The sequence below is a fragment of the Mastomys coucha genome, unplaced genomic scaffold (assembly GCF_008632895.1).
Source record: "Mastomys coucha isolate ucsf_1 unplaced genomic scaffold, UCSF_Mcou_1 pScaffold18, whole genome shotgun sequence".
NCBI lineage: Eukaryota > Metazoa > Chordata > Mammalia > Rodentia > Muridae > Mastomys > Mastomys coucha.
The window spans coordinates 79,413,901-79,431,941 of record NW_022196900.1 but is presented as its reverse complement, the minus strand read 5'-3'; the positions used below and the strand labels follow the sequence as shown (position 1 = coordinate 79,431,941).

General features: G+C 47.0%; 2 protein-coding genes across 5 annotated transcripts in view; one reads left to right on the top strand and one right to left on the bottom strand.

Moving 5' to 3' along the window:
- Ppie (peptidylprolyl isomerase E) overlaps nucleotides 1–12,629 on the top strand; it is a 13,240-nt gene extending 611 nt beyond the window's left edge. For 3 of the 4 annotated variants that reach the window (XM_031378543.1, XM_031378544.1, XM_031378545.1), the window contains exons 2-10: nucleotides 408–506; nucleotides 1,643–1,686; nucleotides 2,310–2,336; nucleotides 3,585–3,666; nucleotides 4,121–4,221; nucleotides 6,280–6,403; nucleotides 8,728–8,913; nucleotides 11,331–11,473; nucleotides 11,661–12,629. In XM_031378543.1, coding sequence (XP_031234403.1) covers nucleotides 408–506; nucleotides 1,643–1,686; nucleotides 2,310–2,336; nucleotides 3,585–3,666; nucleotides 4,121–4,221; nucleotides 6,280–6,403; nucleotides 8,728–8,913; nucleotides 11,331–11,473; nucleotides 11,661–11,729 — 875 coding nt within the window. In that variant the 3' untranslated portion in view covers nucleotides 11,730–12,629. Of the gene's footprint in view, nucleotides 1–407; nucleotides 507–1,642; nucleotides 1,687–2,309; nucleotides 2,368–3,584; nucleotides 3,667–4,120; nucleotides 4,222–6,279; nucleotides 6,404–8,727; nucleotides 8,914–11,330; nucleotides 11,474–11,660 lie in introns of all 4 variants that reach the window. The other variant, XM_031378546.1, reaches the window with a different exon arrangement.
- A 1,222-nt stretch (nucleotides 12,630–13,851) lies between these two features.
- LOC116095763 (bone morphogenetic protein 8B-like) overlaps nucleotides 13,852–18,041 on the bottom strand; it is a 20,658-nt gene continuing 16,468 nt past the window's right edge. Inside the window, exons 3-6 of the mRNA XM_031377021.1 lie at nucleotides 17,318–17,515; nucleotides 16,796–16,875; nucleotides 16,280–16,390; nucleotides 13,852–14,803 (exon numbers count right to left, since the gene is read on the bottom strand). Coding sequence (XP_031232881.1) covers nucleotides 14,654–14,803; nucleotides 16,280–16,390; nucleotides 16,796–16,875; nucleotides 17,318–17,515 — 539 coding nt within the window. The 3' untranslated portion in view covers nucleotides 13,852–14,653. The remainder of the gene's footprint in view (nucleotides 14,804–16,279; nucleotides 16,391–16,795; nucleotides 16,876–17,317; nucleotides 17,516–18,041) is intronic.

Below are 18,041 nucleotides of genomic sequence, written 5' to 3'. Positions count from 1 at the left end.
TTTTTAGAAACCCAGGGAAAACAAAATGTAAGATACAAGAGCGATCAACGAGGGTGGGATAATAACCCTGTGTACACTACTAAGGAGCTCTCACTTTATCTTGAGAACAGTGACATTTAAGACTTTGAAGTCTAAGAGAACTGATGGATTCATTTCCACTTTTCAAGATATTTGGGGTGGGAGGGTGGTTTGGAGAAAGGGAATGAAGGCAGAGAGGTCAGCTAAGCTTTCACAAGAGTCTTGGAGAACGATTCTGATCTGTTTGAAAGGAGGTTAGAGAAGGGAACATAGTGTGGTTAGGCTGTAGAGAGAGATGTTTGTGCAAAGGGCTGGATGGAGAGCCCCCGCCCCTTGCCTGTCATGCCAGCGGAGGACAATGGCTCAGAAGGTCCTCGGCTGATTTGCAGGTGGGCTGGCAGAAGAGGTGGACGACAAGGTTCTGCATGCTGCTTTTATCCCTTTTGGAGACATCACCGACATTCAGATCCCTCTGGATTATGAAACAGGTGGGTATTTTTAATGCTCATTCCCCTCCTATAGGAAAAGGATTAAAGTCACATTCCAGTTCTGAATTTACATTCTTAGACTAGTAGAGTTCTTGCCCACCATATGAGGCTGTGGTTTCAATTCCCAGCACTAATGACACAGAGAGACAGAGGCGAGGAGAGAGGAGAGAAGCAGGGTGGGAATAGCAAGATCTTAAAACTCTCTGAGTCTAGGGAATCTTCCCCCACCCCCCAAAAAAAAACCAAAACAGTATAGTAGTTGATGGCCATGGTGGCACATGCCTATAAACCCAGCAATTCAGAGGCTGAAGTGGGAGGATAGAGTTTAAGGTCAGTCTGGGCTGTAGCAAAAACACATGCAAGAAATGTTCTGACTTTCTAATGGACTATATGATCAAATTGGCACTGTTGTGTGTGGGCTTCTTCTTAGATCAGAATTTGTCTCAGGGTAAAACTGAATCTTCTTACAGGTTTTAGAATTTATATGTAGTTGATCAGATTATATATTTGGTTGATGGCTTTTTTGCCTGTTTTTGTTTTGTTTCTATTTCAAAATGATCTAACTGTGTTGTCCAGCCTGGCCTCCTCCTGCCTTAGCTTCTTAAGTAGTCAGCAGTACAGGTTCACGCCATAGCACCTGGAATCAAATTATATATTTGGATACACAGTTGATTTGCTAAATGATTTGCCTTGCCAGTTTGTACTGCATGAGAAGTTGAAGTTCAATATGTAGCTTTTTTTTTTTTTTTAAAGATTTTCTTATTATATCTAAGTACACTGTTGCTGTCTTCAGACACACCAGAAGAAGGCATCAGATCTCATTACAGATGGTTGTGAGCCACCATGTGGTTTCTGGGATTTGAACTTAGGACCTTCAGAAGAGCAGTCAGTGCTCTTAACCATTGAGCCATCTCTCCAGCCCCTCAATATGTAGCTTTATCCCTAAACAATATTTATTATTGTTTCAAGTATTAAGAGGAACCAAAGGATGAGGGTCCTTCTTTGTAAACCTTGACTGGGTAGGATTTCTGGTGTCTGGACGTGGTATGGGCCGACTTCTTGTGATTGTTCTCTTTTCTTCCCCTTGCTTCACATGGCAGTTACCTGTATCTTTGTGTTTATTTCCTTTTTTGCAGAAAAACACCGAGGATTTGCTTTTGTTGAGTTTGAGTTGGCAGAGGTGAGACTTTTGTGCTTTATTTAGTCTTTGGTTCCTAGAGAGCAGCAGTTCTCAACTGTGGGTGGAAACCCCTTTGGGGGTTATATGTCAGATATTTACATTATGATACATAACAGTGGCAGAATTACAGTTATAAAGTAGCAGCTAAATAATTGTATTGTTTGAGGTCACCACATCATGACGAACTATATTAAAGGGTTGAGAACTACTGCTGTAGAGGAAGCTATTTCCCATTTACTTAGGTTCCGGGTCCTAGGGTAATGCTTTCAAAGGTCCAGAAATGCTGTTTGAAGCAAAGCTTCCTAGTAGACTATGATCTGTCAATAACAGCTCAGACCCACTGTCAGACCCTGCCTGTCTTGCTCTGCAGGGCTCTTCCAGCTCTGTCCATTGAACATTCTTGCCTGGCAGTGCTGTTGATTATCTTTTATGCCTTTGGCTAGAAAAGATTATGGTACCGTGAGCTCAAAAACTGCCCAAGAAGTGTTGTTGGTCACACACCCAACCTAGGCAGGAAGTACAGAGGTGACATTTTCCCGTTTATTTTGCTACCGAGTGTGCATTAGACACACAAGAAGTATTCCACTGCAAGCCTAAACCTACACCTTGTGTTTCCTTGGCAGGATGCTGCAGCAGCTATCGACAACATGGTATGGCTGGGAATCCTCATTCTAACTGAAGGTGCCTTTTGCTGGTATAGAGGGCCCTTGTTCAAATATTGGTATTCTGAATCTCTGAAGTGTCGGGGTTGGGTGGGGAGGTAAAAGTTGCCATCAAGTAAAAATATCCATTGTGGACTGATCACTGGTAAAATTGGTCTCTGCCCAGACACCTCTCCATTTACTAGAGTACTTCCTGCTCATCCTTCTTGGCTTCTCTCTCAGTGGCTGCCCTACAGGATGGCAAATGGCAAATACAGTGCCAGTTGATTGCTCACTGAAACTGCAGATACATGCAAAAGGGAAGGGTTTCATGAAGTATTAGACCAGTTAAGGAAACAAGAGAAATTCAGGGAGAGTTAACCAAAGGCCGTGCTACTGATGCAGATGATTGGAACAGCTAGGAGAGTCCTTGGAAATGGTGGATCTGTGGCCTGCTTAAGACACTTATGTGTCGTCATGTCAGAGATGACATGCAAAAGTATCATGTCCTGTGGCTAGAACTTTGCTAGAAAAAAAAAATCTATAAAACTAATCATCTCTGGTTACATGTTCCCATTAGAAATCAGTACATAATTGATTCTGATACTAAGAAATTTACACTTTTATGCTTTTCTGGTTTCATCATAAAATCCTAATAAAAGACTTTTTTTTTTGCCACAAAGTTTTCACTTCTGACTTAAGGTTCACGATAAGTGGCCTTTCCTGGTGCTGATATCTTGGCAAAGTTCTTTATTCATTATTCTCTATTTCCCATTCTCCATGTATACTATTTCAAAACCGATCTTGCTTTCAAAGGTGAACTTGGGGGTCTACAAACATTTTTCCTGTTGCTTGCATCCCTTGAGCTCAGAATTACTCTTAGTAGTGCAGGGCTTTGGTGGTATTAAAGGCTTGTAGCAGCTCCAGGGAGGAAGTACCTTGTAATTTTCTTGCTTGATACTGTTTGTGGTGAGAGCATAGCTTTCATTGCTAAGGGATCCAGGGTGAAAAGGAAACACCAATCCGTCTCAAGTAAATGAAAAGCTGTAGAGTTTGTTTGTTTGTTTGTTTGAAACAGGGTTTCTCTGTATAACACTGACTGTCCTTGAACTCTAAACCAGGCTAGACTTGAACTCAGAGATCCACCTGCCTCAGCCTCCTGAGTGCAAGGTTTACAGATGTATGCCACCATCACCTGGTTGCTGCCAGAGTTTTGTAACCTGACAGTTTAAACAACTGGATTTACAATCTTTTCAGAATGAATCTGAGCTCTTTGGACGGACGATTCGTGTCAATTTAGCCAAGCCAATGAGAATTAAAGAGGGCTCTTCGAGGCCAGGTGAGTGGGCACCTCAGAGTGCTTGTCATGTCCTCTGGTTTGCCCTTCTTTATGTATGTGTTCAGTGCTGCTTCTGGTGGACAAGAGTGAGGGGGACAAGAGGGTTGCTCACACTGGTGAAGGCTATGCATTACCTTTATCAGTGAATGGTAGCAAAGCCAAAGTAATTGTTCCTCTTATGAGAAAACCCTGTCTGATCTCCTCCCAGTTTTCTTGGTACTCCATTCCTAGAAAAGAGCTGAAGCCAACAAAACTCTGTCTTTGCCTTTGACATAGCTTTTTCCCTTAGTCCTGCTAAGAGCTGGACCTCTAGGGAGTCTCAGTGGGAACTTGGTCTTGAGGATTCTGCAAGGGAAATTCTCTGGGCAAGAGGACCTCAGAAATGACCAAGGCAGCTGCCAGCAGCAGAGGAATAGTCTGACTTTCTTAACCTTTGTGTGTCTTTTCCTCCTAGTTTGGTCAGATGATGACTGGTTGAAGAAGTTTTCTGGGAAGACTCTTGAGGAGAATAAGGAAGAGGAAGGACCTGAGCCTCCCAAAGCTGAAGCCCAAGAGGTGAGGGTGAGAGGAGCACTTCCCTCCGGGAGGCAGGCTGTGCTCGCTCTCCATCGTCCTGATGGGGCTTGTAGATCCAAGCATGTGCCAAAGCACAGAGGGCAGATGGTGAGCCCAGAGCTTGCTGAGGGCGGGGCTGGGGGGCACAGCTTTGGGAGTTGTGTTTGTACACCTCCACACCCCACCAGGCAGCCCTCCTGCACTGGGGTCTCTGGCTCCTTGCTCTCTGTCATGATTTTGAACTCCTGCGGAGGTAACAGCACAGGTCGGAGGTAACAGCACAGGTCGTGTTACTTCCCTTAACTGTGTGTGTGCTGGGTTGGCCTGTGGCAGTGTTGTCCTGGCACATTTCCTCTGACCACTGCTCACTCCCCTGACCACTGCTGCAGGACTTTGCTTCCTCTGTGTACCCTGTGAGGTGTATGATAGCATGTGGCTTATCTGTCCTCTCTCAGCTGACACAGCAGCTGTCACTCTTGGCTGTCTGCTGCCTCCTGTGCTGCACTGTTAGCTTTGGTCTCTGTTATCTTTTTTTTTTTTTTTCTCTGAGACACAGTCTCTCTGTGTAGCCCAGGCTGTCCTGGAACTCACTCTGTAGACCAGGCTGGCCTCGAACTCAGAAGGCCGCCTGCCTCTGCCTCCCAAGTGCTGGGATTAAAGGCGTGTGCCACCACCGCCCGGCTGATCCCTGTTTCTAGCACTGGACTTGAGTTGTTTCCGGCTGCAGGTCTCATCGTGTCTTATTTTGCCTGGAGTGGCTGTTCTCCCTAACTTGCCCTGCTGGGCTCTTGATCTTGGTTACTTTCTAGCCACACAGTTACCTAAGCCAGAAGTTTCTATGGAGACCTAAAGTAGCACTCACAGTCATCCTAGTCCCTCTTTACAGGAGAACCAGATCGTCATCACACTCCGGTGATTTTCCCGACAGCCTTCCTTGTACTGTATGTAATCTGTGCCTAGCCTTGCCTTTTGTGTGGAAAATTTCAGTTGTTTGTGGCTACAGTCTTGGATCTTCCGGTCCTTTCCCAAGGAAGATAGAGTAATCTTTCTGGAGCACAGATCTTTTCACTCCTCTGTCATATATCTCAGGGCGTAAGAGCCCAGCAGGCCTTCCAGGTGCATCTTGTCCATCTTGCAGATGTCATTTCTGCTCCTCTGTAGTGTACTCCCTACTCCATGCTTAGTGAAATACTCTGTTTCCATGCACATGTTTGCTTTTGCACAGGGTACTCCTGTGCTGATTGCCCTTTTCTAGGTAATACATTTAATGAGCTGGGGCTCATTAAACATGTATACTGTGTGTATATGTATACAGTATGTAGTATATATATATCTAACCACATAGACTTGAAGGAAGAAAGTAACTTCAGGTCTTACTCATTTCGACCTTCAAGACCCCGGGGCAATACAGCAAGAACTGTATTGTTGCTGCTGTGGTATTGCTAGTACCAATGTAAACAGCAGTAGTTAGAGCATCCACGTGATACGTTGGCATGTGCTTGATCAGCTGAGCCAAAACAAGTGGGATGTTTGTGTTCCATATCTGCTTTCCTCTGCATTAGTCTCCCCTAATTAAGTACAAAGCAAGCCTCAGCCTCTTGTCCTTTGAGCATTTGGTCCCCATCAGAAGGGCTTCCCCATGCTTCCAGGATGAGCCTGTGACAGTGACGACTGGCTTGTAGGAAAGTGTACTGGTGTGTGAGTGTGTCCACTAGGTATATGACTTGACCTAGGCACTGAAGGTGAGGTGGGTTGAGTATTCTGACCCATTGAGATGCAGGACAAGGAAAGTGAGCAGGCATGTCTGAGGGTAAGCATGGATAGGGTGTCTATGGTTAGGGGTCCTGTTTCGTAGTACTGAGTGAGGTTTCCTGTCACTAGGTGTCCATCTGAGTATCCTGGCTATAGTTCCTACCTCCTACAGCCCTGTCAGAGCCCAGACCTTCACTGTCAGCATCTGTGTTCAGGCTGTTTGATGGTGCTGTGTTTGGAAGATTACTTGTGCATCTACTTAGGGAGTTAGGGGTGCTCTAACTAACATTTTATTTCTGCACCTAGGGAGAGCCCGCTGCAAAAAAAGCCCGGTCAAATCCTCAGGTGTACATGGACATCAAGATTGGGAACAAGCCAGTAGGCCGCATTCAAATGCTCCTCCGGTCTGATGTTGTGCCCATGACAGCAGGTAGGCAGAGCCCCGTGCTTAGGATGGCAGCAAGCTCATGGCTGGGCAGTCTTCCGAGGTTCTTGCTGCCACAGCTCTTACACCTTTGGCATTGTTTCTGACCTGAATTAACTTGTGGCATTTAAGACCCTAGGATCTTGTAACAGAGGTCAGAGCAGACACTTATTTTGTAATAGTAGAGGTTTCTTTTTCTTTTTTTTAAAATGACATAGTAAGATTGCATTATTATGACTATTGTGAATAATCATTTTAAAAAATGTATCAAACCCATTATCCTAGCAATATTATACCCAGCTCTGTGTTCCAATATATCAAACACATTATCCCAACAATATTATACCCAGCTCTGTGTTCCAATGTATCAAACCCATTATCCCAACAATATTATACCCAGCTCTGTGTTCCAGAAGAAACTGGTACTAATTTCTAGTTCATTAAAATACTGACTTATTCTTTCATATAAATTTTATTATTTGCACATTTAGTTTAAGTAGTTATCACAAAATTTGCTTTGAAAAATCATTAGCCCCCTGTAATAATAGAGACCAATAACCCCATTTCTTGACCTGCTGTTAGCACCACTTGCTGCACCTCAGAGGCAGCCAGTTTTCTTAGCTGGTTATTTTGTTTTTAACTTCCCTGTTGAAAGATAATAGCTTTATATTCACCCCCTCCCTTTTTAATTATACAAAAATGATTTTCGGTTTAGGCATTATCTTTTGATTTACTGCTCCAGAAAAGGAATTATCTTTCCCTGCCTTCAACACTCCCACATCTTTCTTGATAGTCACTTTGGTTAGGCCACTTATGAGTACCTGTAACTTTAGCTCCAAGGAATTGGATACTCTCTTCTGGCATCCACTTTCACATGTATATACTCACATACAGACACATCCCATGACCATTATTTAAGACAATTATTGTGGACTGGTGTGGTGGTGCATTTGGAAGCCAGAGGCAGGCAAATTTCATGAGTTCTAGGCCAGCCTGGTCTACATAGTTTTAGAACAGCCAGCACTACATAGTGGGACCCTGTCTGAAAAGCCAACAAATTATTGTGTGTGTGTGCACATGTGCATGCATGCATGCAGAGGACAACTTTTAGAGTTCTAGTGAAGACATGAAAATGTTCACTCACTCTAGTTAGGGAATTGATGGACCCAGCAAAGAACACCACCATAAAGTTCAAGTTGGTGAGCCAATGAGTTCATTGTGGTTACCTCAAGAATATGGGTGGGTAGTTACTTACAGAAGCAGAAATTGATGCAAAATCAGCTGCATCACCAAAGGCCCATAGTGGCTCATGAAAGCCAGAAACCTGGTGCTCACTGCACAACTTGAGGCGACTTGGTAAGTTAGAACGTGTTTTCCAGGCAGCTCCATTTGTCTGAAAGTGTCTCAGCAGTCCGTCCTGCCTGGGAAGACAGGATCCTATTGAATCTGCTCAGCTTCGGGACTCCTCCATGCTTCTGAGTTACAGTTTCTCCCCTTAAGATGAAAATGAAAGTACCACTCAATAGTCAGTTCTGTCCTTTGACCTTCATATGGATTCTAAGGTTCAAACTCAGGTCACCAGGCTTACACAATGCATGCCTTTACTTGCTGAGTTTTTGTTTTTTTTTTTTTCTTTAAAAAAAAAATGACTTCAACACTTTAGTGTGGTTTGGGGATACAGCAGAAATAGAATGCACATATTCAGTTTAATCTGAGTACCATGTAGTTATTTTGTACATCAGTATCTTGACAGCTTATAAGGAGCATACAGTAAGAATATGATCAGCCCTCTCTGTCCATGAATCCACATCTGTGAATTTAACCAACCACATAGCAGAAATATGTATGGGCCAGTCAGATGTCTCAGCAAGTTAAAGTACCTGTTGCCAAGGCAGAAACCTGAGGTCAGACTTAGGTCCCCTATGATAGGAAGAGAGAACCATGCCCTGTAAGTTGTCCTCAGGCTTATATACACCCGCAGACATACATGCACATACACAATAAATGTAATACATTTTTTAGAATATATTTGAGAGGAACATTGTCTCTACTAAGCATGCGTGCATTGTTGCCTTGTCATTACATACCCCAGATAATAGATTAGAACAACCATTTATGGAGCATTTGTACTGTATTATGTATCATAGATAATATAGAAAAGATACAGGATCTAGGAGCAGCTGTGCAAAACTAAACAAGTAAATCATGTTTCATGTTTAATTTTTCTCCCTTTTATACCTGCCCCCTTGTCTTTTTAGGCATTTACCTTAATTTTGGCTAGGAAGCTAGATTGTCTTTAACCCGAGCACCTTTTCCTTTCTCAACACCAGAGAACTTCCGCTGCCTGTGCACCCATGAAAAGGGCTTTGGCTTCAAGGGAAGCAGCTTCCACCGCATCATCCCCCAGTTCATGTGCCAGGGAGGTGATTTCACAAACCACAACGGCACGGGGGGCAAGTCCATCTATGGAAAGAAGTTTGATGATGAAAACTTCATCCTTAAACACACAGGAGCAGGTAAGCACTAATTCTGGTGTGGTGAGTAAGACAGGGCCAGGGCAAATAGCTGTGACTGCCAAGCCTGGGCTGTGATTGGCCAGCCACTGAAGAAACACATGCTGGGATGAGCTGCCTGCCTCTCTCCAGTCTTGTCCTCTTGCCCTTACCTTCATTCCACAAGTTGGCGTTCCCTGCTAGGGTAGAGTTTGTGGTTATCACTGCAAGCTCCCTTGTGTCCTCTGTGTGTCCTCTACATCCTCAGTCCCAATCAAGATCATAGTCCGTGCCTATTTTTCTTCTGAGGCATCCAAATTGATCTGAGGTCTTGCCTCATGCCTACTGCAGGTGCATGCTCTGACTCCTTCCTATTACAAAGGCCATCCATCCCTCGTGGACTGGAGTCTGCCCATTTGCCACTTAGGATCTTCATGTCTCCTGCTGCCTCCCTTTGGCCGGCCGGTATAGTTAGTTTGGTCCATCAGGGTGTACGCATTCAATCTCAGTCTTAAAAACAAAAATCATGTCTGGACAACCAGCATCATCTGACTCTAATCTACTTTTTAACAAACCTTGTAGACAAAATGTACAAGCTTGCTGCCGTCATCCTTTCTAGGCCTTTCTGTCTAGATGACTAGCCCCAGCTGGCCAGGCAAGCCTTTCATGCTAAAGATACTAACCATCTTTTTTGCCAGTAGCCAGCTCTCCGCCTCAGCTTGTTCCACTCCTGAGCATCCTGTGCTCCTTGCCTCACTTTGCTCTGGCAGTCTGCTCCTCCATCTTCCAGTAGCTTCACCTGCTCCACCACTTTTCTGTCTTGCTGCTTCCTCCTTCCTCCTTACTGAGCATGATGGTGGTCAAAGATCAGTTCATTTCTCTGTAGAAACCTGTTCCCTGCGCCTCTGTTCTTCCTGAAAGTTTGTGCTAGACTGGAGGACAGGAACAAGAAGTTCTTCCCACCTGCATTATCTTAAAAGAAAGTATGTCCTGATAGGTACAGTAACACCAGAAGACACAGGGTTATTCCAACGTGTGCCACACTCAGATGCAGCAGTTAGAAATAAAGACAGGTTCTCGCTGGCCATTGAGATGCCACAGACAGCATTGCTGGTGTTGACACGATTTTGTGAAACAATGCATAAGATTCCATTGATTTACATTATAGTTTTATTTTCTTGAGCTATTTCTTTATTTTGGTTTGTTTCTGAGACAGGGTCTCACACTCTATCCCTGGCTGACCTGGAACTTGCCATATAGACTAGGCTGGTCTGGAAATCACAGGGATCCACCTGCTTGAGGTTCCCAAGTGCTGGTCTTAAAGGCATACACCACCATACCTGGTTTGCTTTTTGAGACTGGGTCTTAGACTGTGGCTCAAGTAACACTCAACTCCAGATACTCTTGCATGCTGGAATTACAGGCATGTACTGCTGCATCCAGCTCCCTAGAAGATTCCTTTCCTGGGGAAAACCCTTAAAACTTACCATTTGTGAAATATAATAGACTTAGGTCTTAAGGGACTAGAGAGGTGTCTCGGTGGTTAAGAACACTTGCTGCTTTTGTAGAGAACCCTCAGTCTTCACAGGTTAAAATAGTTCTCCTCCAACTCCATTTATATCTCTTGAGTTTCAGTAGATAACTTCACTTATGGGGCTGGAGAGATAGCTAAGTGGTTAGGAGCACTACTACTCTTCCAGAGATCCTGAGTTCAATTCCCAGCAACTACATCGTGACTTACAACCATCTGTAATGAAATCCAGCTGTTCACTTATGCCTGATCAGGGGTTGTGGCTCATCTTGGATTCATCTTCCCTGTTACCATAGCTATACCCTGTCTCCAGTTCATCTCCTGGCCCAGCGTCCCTTCTTCCCTCCATGTTGACTGCCTTAAGCTCCACTTCCCAGCATAGATGTCCCTGCATCTTAGTTGTCATACCACAGTGTCCTTTATAGTAGATGTATTTATCATTTGTGTTGGCTTGCTTGTACTAAGTACTTAGTTTAAGTGAGGGTCCATGTAGCACAGTTGGGTGTGGAGATCAGAGGACAACTTTGAGGGGACAACGCTTTGCTTTCCTATAGGTTCTGGAAATGAAATGCAGATTGTCAGGCTTCTACAACAAGCCCTCTCTGTGGACCCACCTTCCCAGCCCATACAATTACACTTTAAATGAATATTTTGCTCATCAGTTTTCCAGAACTTAGTGGGCCTGGTTACAAAGCAGACTGCAAGCCATTGTTATAAATGAAAAGACAAATGAATGCGGGGGAAACCGAAACAGCCCACTTACCCTTTTTCTGTGGTGAGGGGAGGCGAGGTGCTGGGGCCCTTTCATGTCCTGAGCCAGTTTGCAGAAGCACCATCAGCCTGACGGTATAGGCATGCTTCATGGGCTGGGAGCAGTGTGGGGGGAGCTGACAAGTTCATTTTCTCCCAGGCCTCCTCTCCATGGCCAACTCTGGCCCGAACACCAATGGTTCTCAGTTCTTCCTGACCTGTGATAAGACAGATTGGCTGGACGGCAAGCATGTGGTATTTGGGGAGATTACGGAAGGCCTGGATGTCTTGCGGCAGATTGAGGTGGGTGATTGGAAATGGCTTCCTGCCTGTACCTTGGGTAGGTGGGCGCCCTAGTGGGAGAGTTGGAGAGGGCTCTCAATGCCCTGGAAGAGGGCATTTAGAGCAGTTCCCTGTCTGGGGAGAGGAGGATGCTCTAGCAGCTCTCACCCCCTGCTTTTCTCCTGATTTCTCTCTTCTGCCCACACAGGCCCAGGGCAGCAAGGACGGGAAGCCAAAGCAGAAGGTGATCATTGCTGACTGTGGAGAGTACATGTGAGCTGCGGTCTGCTCTACCTCTGTAAGACAAAGGGGAACTGCCTGGTCTCTGGGCCCTGTGAAGCAAGCTGTGTATAGCACAAGCCTTTCCTTGGGGTCACCTGCCTTAGCAGCCACTCGTCTGCAGTGCCCAGGCCCTCTTCAGTCGTGGCTGGGCCCGAAAGCCAGCATAGGCAGAGTACTGCCACCACCTGTCCTGAACTGTCTGTGGCTGCTAGGTGGCTTCTTTGCTAAAATAAACTGGACTTTTTGTACCGTCGCCTCCTGCAAGGTCCCGGGAGTTTTCTGTTAGAGATCACAACGAAGGCTAAACTGCTGGATGGGATGGCATGTTTGCAAAGCTGTAATACCTTCCCTGTGGCTTTGTTTCCTTCCTGGGGCTAAATCTCTTACATGCCAGGTAACATATCTTTATGCCAGTGTCCTTGTCAGATCATGTCAGGGCAGTAGAAGTCAGAGCTGCCTGTCCCTGTTGCCTGTGCTCCTGAACCAACGCTGTCTGTCTGGTGGAGTCCTTGGTGGCTCCCACGTCTAACGTTCAGGTTTTAAAATAGCGGGTATATTATGACTCAGCCAACTCGGCCAGGTACTAGGCTTCTTTTCAGGAGACCAAAGGTTAGCATACTACCCTTGTTTGCTGCTTGTTTCTTTGGATTAAGTTTTATTGAGACACTGCCATATCCATTAAGTTCAAATGCTACCTGTGGCTTCTCTCTCTCTACAGCACTAGAAGCAAATAGTTGGTGACTGGCCATGTATTTATGTGCTCTCAGAGCATGTGTATGTGTGTGTGAACATATGTACTGACTAGCGAATTGGCTTGTGTTTGTGGTATCTGTCTTCAATGAGGCCCACCTACCTTCTGCCTTACTTTATAAATTAAATATTAATCTGTTTAAAACATACCTGCACAGGAACGTCTAGACATGGCCAGGGCAGATTGACCCTGCTATTATACACAGAAGACAGCCTCAGCGAGTAGGAACCAGTAGGAACTTCAAATGCACAGACATTTGAAGTGAGGGGCCACCGTACTTGGGCCTGTTTAAGAACCTGGCCAGGCCATGGATAAAGAGCTTAGCAGAGACTGCCAAGAGATGATGAATTCCTGTGACAGTGCCTGAAGAGTTGAGGCCAGGATGCAGCTGTGGACACTCAACAGGTTTGGAGGATCTGAGTATCCATTGCTGCTTCTCCGTGTGCTCTGCCTAGATACCCACAGAGACATACTGGGCGCTGTATGTATGTGTGTATGTATGTATGTATGTATGTATGTATGTATGTGTGTAACACCATGACCAAAAACAATGTGAGGAAAGGCTTTACTTATTTGGCTTGTACTTCTACATCATAGTTCATCGCTGAGAGGTTGGGGCAGAAACTGAAGCCTGAACCATGGACGAATGCTGCTGCTTATACAACCTGCTCAGGGATTGTGCTGCCCACATTGGTTTGGACTTTTCCTCCATCACAAAAATGCCCCACAGGTGTACCTATGTGCCAACCTGATGGAGGCAATTCCTTCCCTGTTGGAGGGTCCCAGGTGTCAAGTTGACAACCAAAATTAGCTGTCACAAACCCTGCAAAGATGAACCAGAGATCATTTGACTGGTGCAACAGAGGTAGAGTGGAATTTGGCCTGCTTATTGCCAGTGCCAATAGAGTCCCGAGAGGCCTACTGGGTTTAGCCTCAACTTGCTTGGGGTTTCAGGGAAGACAGCTCTGGAAGGTAGCTTGGGAGGGCTGCAGTTCTTGATAGGAGACACAGTCGTAGTCCTCTTATGGGGAGACACGGGATGCTGGTCCTCTGCCAAGCAGGAGTCTAGCATAGCTCTGGAGCAGGGGCAAGGATGCTCGGTAGCATAGCTGTGCTTCCCCTCACCGTGCAACGCCTGCTCCGCCACCTCTGCATGGAGCATGAGCGTCTGAAGGGCAACGCCTCTTACCTGAGGACTGCTTGGCTTCTGTTCTAGGGTCACCTTTTTCATGATACCTTTGCTCCAGCACCAAGACAGCACGTTTTCTGGCTAATGCAGAGGTGTATGCCTATGTGCCAGCCTAATGCCAAGCAGCTGCACCAAGGCAGAATCAGGACTCTGGATCAGAAACACTGTGGGCATATTCTTTAATGATAATGCCTGAATCCAGATGTTAAATCCACAGTAGGTTCTTTCATTAGCTGGCCTCTTGTGCCTGCCTGTGGCCAGAGGTTTAGTGACTGAGATCCATAAATATACCAAATACCAGGGTTTTGCTTGGTTGTTTTGTTTGTTGTAAAGGAAGATCTTGATATATATAAGATCTTGAGAGATATATCCCAGACTGGTCTTGAACTCACAATAATCCTGCCTCAGCTTCCCAAGTGCTAAGATTACAAGTATGCATTCCTATACCTGGCCTTTCCATGTTTTTTAAACTCTTCTCTAGAAATCCCATTTTGTACCTCCAAGAGACAGGCTGTGGAGTGCTAGAGGTAGTTTGATCATGTCTGTGCACACCTAAATCTTCTGATAATCCTGAAGACCCTGAGGTCCATCTTGTTCTCCAGGTTCAAGTCAGGCTGGGCCAGTAATGATCATGAATAAATTGGTAAATCGGACTTCTGTGCCAATCTCCCTAGTGCAACCTCTGGTTGCATTGGGGAGTTTGGGGGCAGGGGAGGGCGGGAAATGAGAGACGGGCTACTGTTTGGGGACTGAAGTCACCAGGGTTATAACCAGGACCATCTTCCAACCCTTAGGCAGAGAAAGAACAGAGGGGCCTGGAGAGGGCCAAGCCTGTGAAAGAAGGCCGAATGTGAACATGGAGTTGTTCACTGCCTTCCCTCCTGGCCTTGGGGCTGATAAGGTCTATCCATTTCCTGCCTTGGAAGAGGGGCCTGACCAGATAGATGGATGGGATGGCAGCAGGCAGTTGGGCAGGGACTCAGTGGCAGCCACAGGCCTGGACTACCATGTTGCGCTCCCTGCGCAGGATGACATTATTGTTTCTGTCATAGTAGAGCAGAGAAATGGCACTCAGCTCAGTGGGCACACAGCACACCTTGGGGATGATATCTGGCTTCATCAGATGGACCTAGCAGGGAGGGATGCAAGTAGGCACATGAGCCTGATGGTCCCAGTTCCCACCCACTACCTTTCCAGTGCCTTTGACTCCCCCTAGCTAGGGCAGCTCCCTCCCTGCACATGTGCCTTGCCCACTGCCCTCCAGACACAGCTCAGGCACCTGGCTTGGAGGTGCTCATACACAAGCCCCTAGGCACCCAGCCATTGGTTCAGTCACATCCACTTCTCTGGAGACTCAGATAAGCTTGCTGGTCTCAGCACTGGGTACAATAGGGCACCCTCTGGGACCCACTGCCCCATACTGCTCTGTGCTTTACTACATCCCCACCAGGCTGGCGGTATCTGCGGAAGGGGAACAGTCTCTTTTATAGATTGAACTAGGAATGTTGATGGAACAAATGGATAAATTCAGGAACACCCCCTACACCCAACCTTGATATGGCTTAGCCTCAACTTCTAAGACAAGGCTGTCTGATGGTGTCACTGAGCTTGAAATGGGTGCCAATCCTTCTACCCATCTTTACAGCATTCACGTTTTGCCAACAGGCTGAGCATCCCTCAGGACAGCGGCTACAGGCACTCAGCAAACACCAGTACCCTTAGTGAGAGGATGCCTTCATAGTGGCTCAATCTGGCTCTTGGCCTGATGCTCACTCTAGATCAGCGGTTTGCAACCTTCCTAATGCGGTGACCCTTTAATACAGCTCCTAATGTTGTGGCGATCCCCCCAGCCATAAAATTACTTAGTTGCTATTTCATAACTGTAACTTTGCTACTGTTAGGAATCGTCGTAAGGTAAATACCTGATGTATATGATATCTGATATGGGACCGGATCCCCATAGAAGTTGTGACCCACAGGTTAAGAACTACTGCTCTAGAGAGTCATTTGACAAAATTGCCTATTAGGTAAACACAAGGCCAAGGGTCATAGGGTGCTAGGATTTCAGACAGAATCCTACACCAGAAGTGGTATGGAAGTCTCAACACCCAATTCTACAAGCACACACATGGGCATAAGGCAGTTGTAGCTGCCCTCCTGCTAGGAACTTCTGCCATCACAGAGTGGCTCAGACTGCGGCCCCTCAGCACTACTACCTGGGACTGCAGGTAGCCAGGAAGGAAGCGGGAACAGGCCAGGGAGGAGCCAGTTCCCCAGAGAGCTGAGGGGTTCATGAGTCGCCCAGCCGGGTAGAATGGGTGAGCACATGTAAACATCAGGCCAGATCTACCAGGATACACAGGACACATGTCAGGTCCTGCAGCCCCTCCCCCCCCCCCCCCCCCCCCCCCCCCCGCGGGCACCTGTCTGTTGTGTGCTCAGAGGTCTGTCCAGAGACACCCATGTGAGGAACACTATTTACTGAGGGGCAGAAACCAAATGTCATGGCTTGAGTCTGCAGAGAAAATTCCCCTTTGCCATTGTTCTTTCTACCCTCATGCCTATCCAGCCCCTCAGGTCCCAAGAAAGGCACTGTGGTACTGACCAGGGCCTGCATGGTGGCGTGTTTGGTGGAGTTCATGCAGGAGTTCAGTGGGTAGATGCACTCCCCAGCACAGTAATAGGCGGAGTAGCCCTGCGGGGCAATGACAGAGTCCTGTGGGTAGGAAAGGGGGTAACCATCAATATCCTTCCCTCAGCATAGCACCTATCACAGGATGACCTGAGGTGTGTAGGATGTGACCTCATCCTTCAATGACCCTCAGTGCCCTCAGCAGGTGAGGCTGGACCCCAGCTCTGCCCTTCACTCCTCACTCCCTCTGCTGTCTCCTCTACAGCTGCCCCTATGCCTCCTGCAGCACCTGTAGCAGGAAGAGCCCAGAGGCCTTGCCCACCCAGCCTCAGTTTCCCTGTGGGAGTGCTGACTGCTTACTGGGCAGAGCCCACAGACTGCCTTCACTTTCGTGGCTTTTATACACATTAAAGGCACAGTAGCCCCACCCTCCACCCTGGAGGCACCAGGGTCTTGCAGGGTAGCAGGCAGAGGAAAGACAGAATTTACCAGCCAGCCAAGGTCACGGAAGCTGACGTAGAGCTCATGCCTGCGGCAAACCTCTCTGCCTCGGGAACCATGGCCGTCATCTGCAGGGACGAGAAGGCAGCGTCTATTCAGCCCTACAGAGTTGCCATGGGTACTCCCAGTGGTGATGTGACAGGAGGCACATTTACAATGAAGGACAATAGGAAACTAAACCATGGGAACCACAAATCCCACTCCTGGATCCCTGCTCTCCCTGTGGTGACCCAGCTCAACAGTCCTTCTGTGGCTCTATCACCACAGGCTATGGCTGTGCTCAGCAAGATCTCTCACCTTGTGCCTGGGAGGCCTCCAGACACTCCAGAGAACACCCCAACAGGACCCCAGGGCACACACAGCTTCTCATTTCCTCTGCAGACTGTTGGTTGTGGCCCACCCTCCCAGCCAGCGATACTCTGAGGGGCAGGGGCCTCCAGTCAGACGTAGCTGAGGGACTGGAAGAGACTCCACTCTAAAAGAGGCCTCAGATCCCAGCCTTGCTCTCACCAAAGATCCCTAGGTGTTTGTTAGAATGCGGCAGCTGGTTGATTCGATTTAGCTGCTGCTGCTTCTTCGGTGGTCTTGCTGTTCGAGGGGCCCGCACAGAACTCCGGCTGCCCCTGAAGAAGCCAACCATGAAAGGCTGTCTGGAGCGTGGTGCTTGTCGTCCAAGCAGACCAGCCAGGCCAGGATCCATGCTGTGCCCTGGGAGACAGAGGCAGAAGGAGAGAAAGACTGACTTGTAGGTTGGTGGCATGGCACCTATGAACCTGTTTCCTCATCTGAAGACAAAACCCACGCACTCTGGCCTGCAGGTCTGAGGTGTAGGAACAGAGGCCTCAGTAGCCACAGGAATTCCTGCTAGTGATAACCTGACATAGACTTGGAAAACACTTGACAGGTATCAAGGAGTTAACCCATTAATTTCCTCAGTACATTCTCATGGTACCCCAAATCATAGCCTACTCAGAAATTATCCGAGTCCTCTGCCAGTGATGCTAAAGTTTGGAGGGCTCTCTTGGTCTGATGACCCAACACCCTGGTCCTATCAGCCTGCACTTTCTGGTTCATGACACACCAGCTCATGGCAGCCTTTGCAAGGACAAACCTTGGGCTCATTTTCCCAGCATGGTAAGCTTGCTCATCCAAGGGTAGGGCATTCACTGCCTCTCTGATTCCTACAACCAAGGCCCCGGGCAGAACAGGGACAGAAGTCAGAGCAGTCACAAAG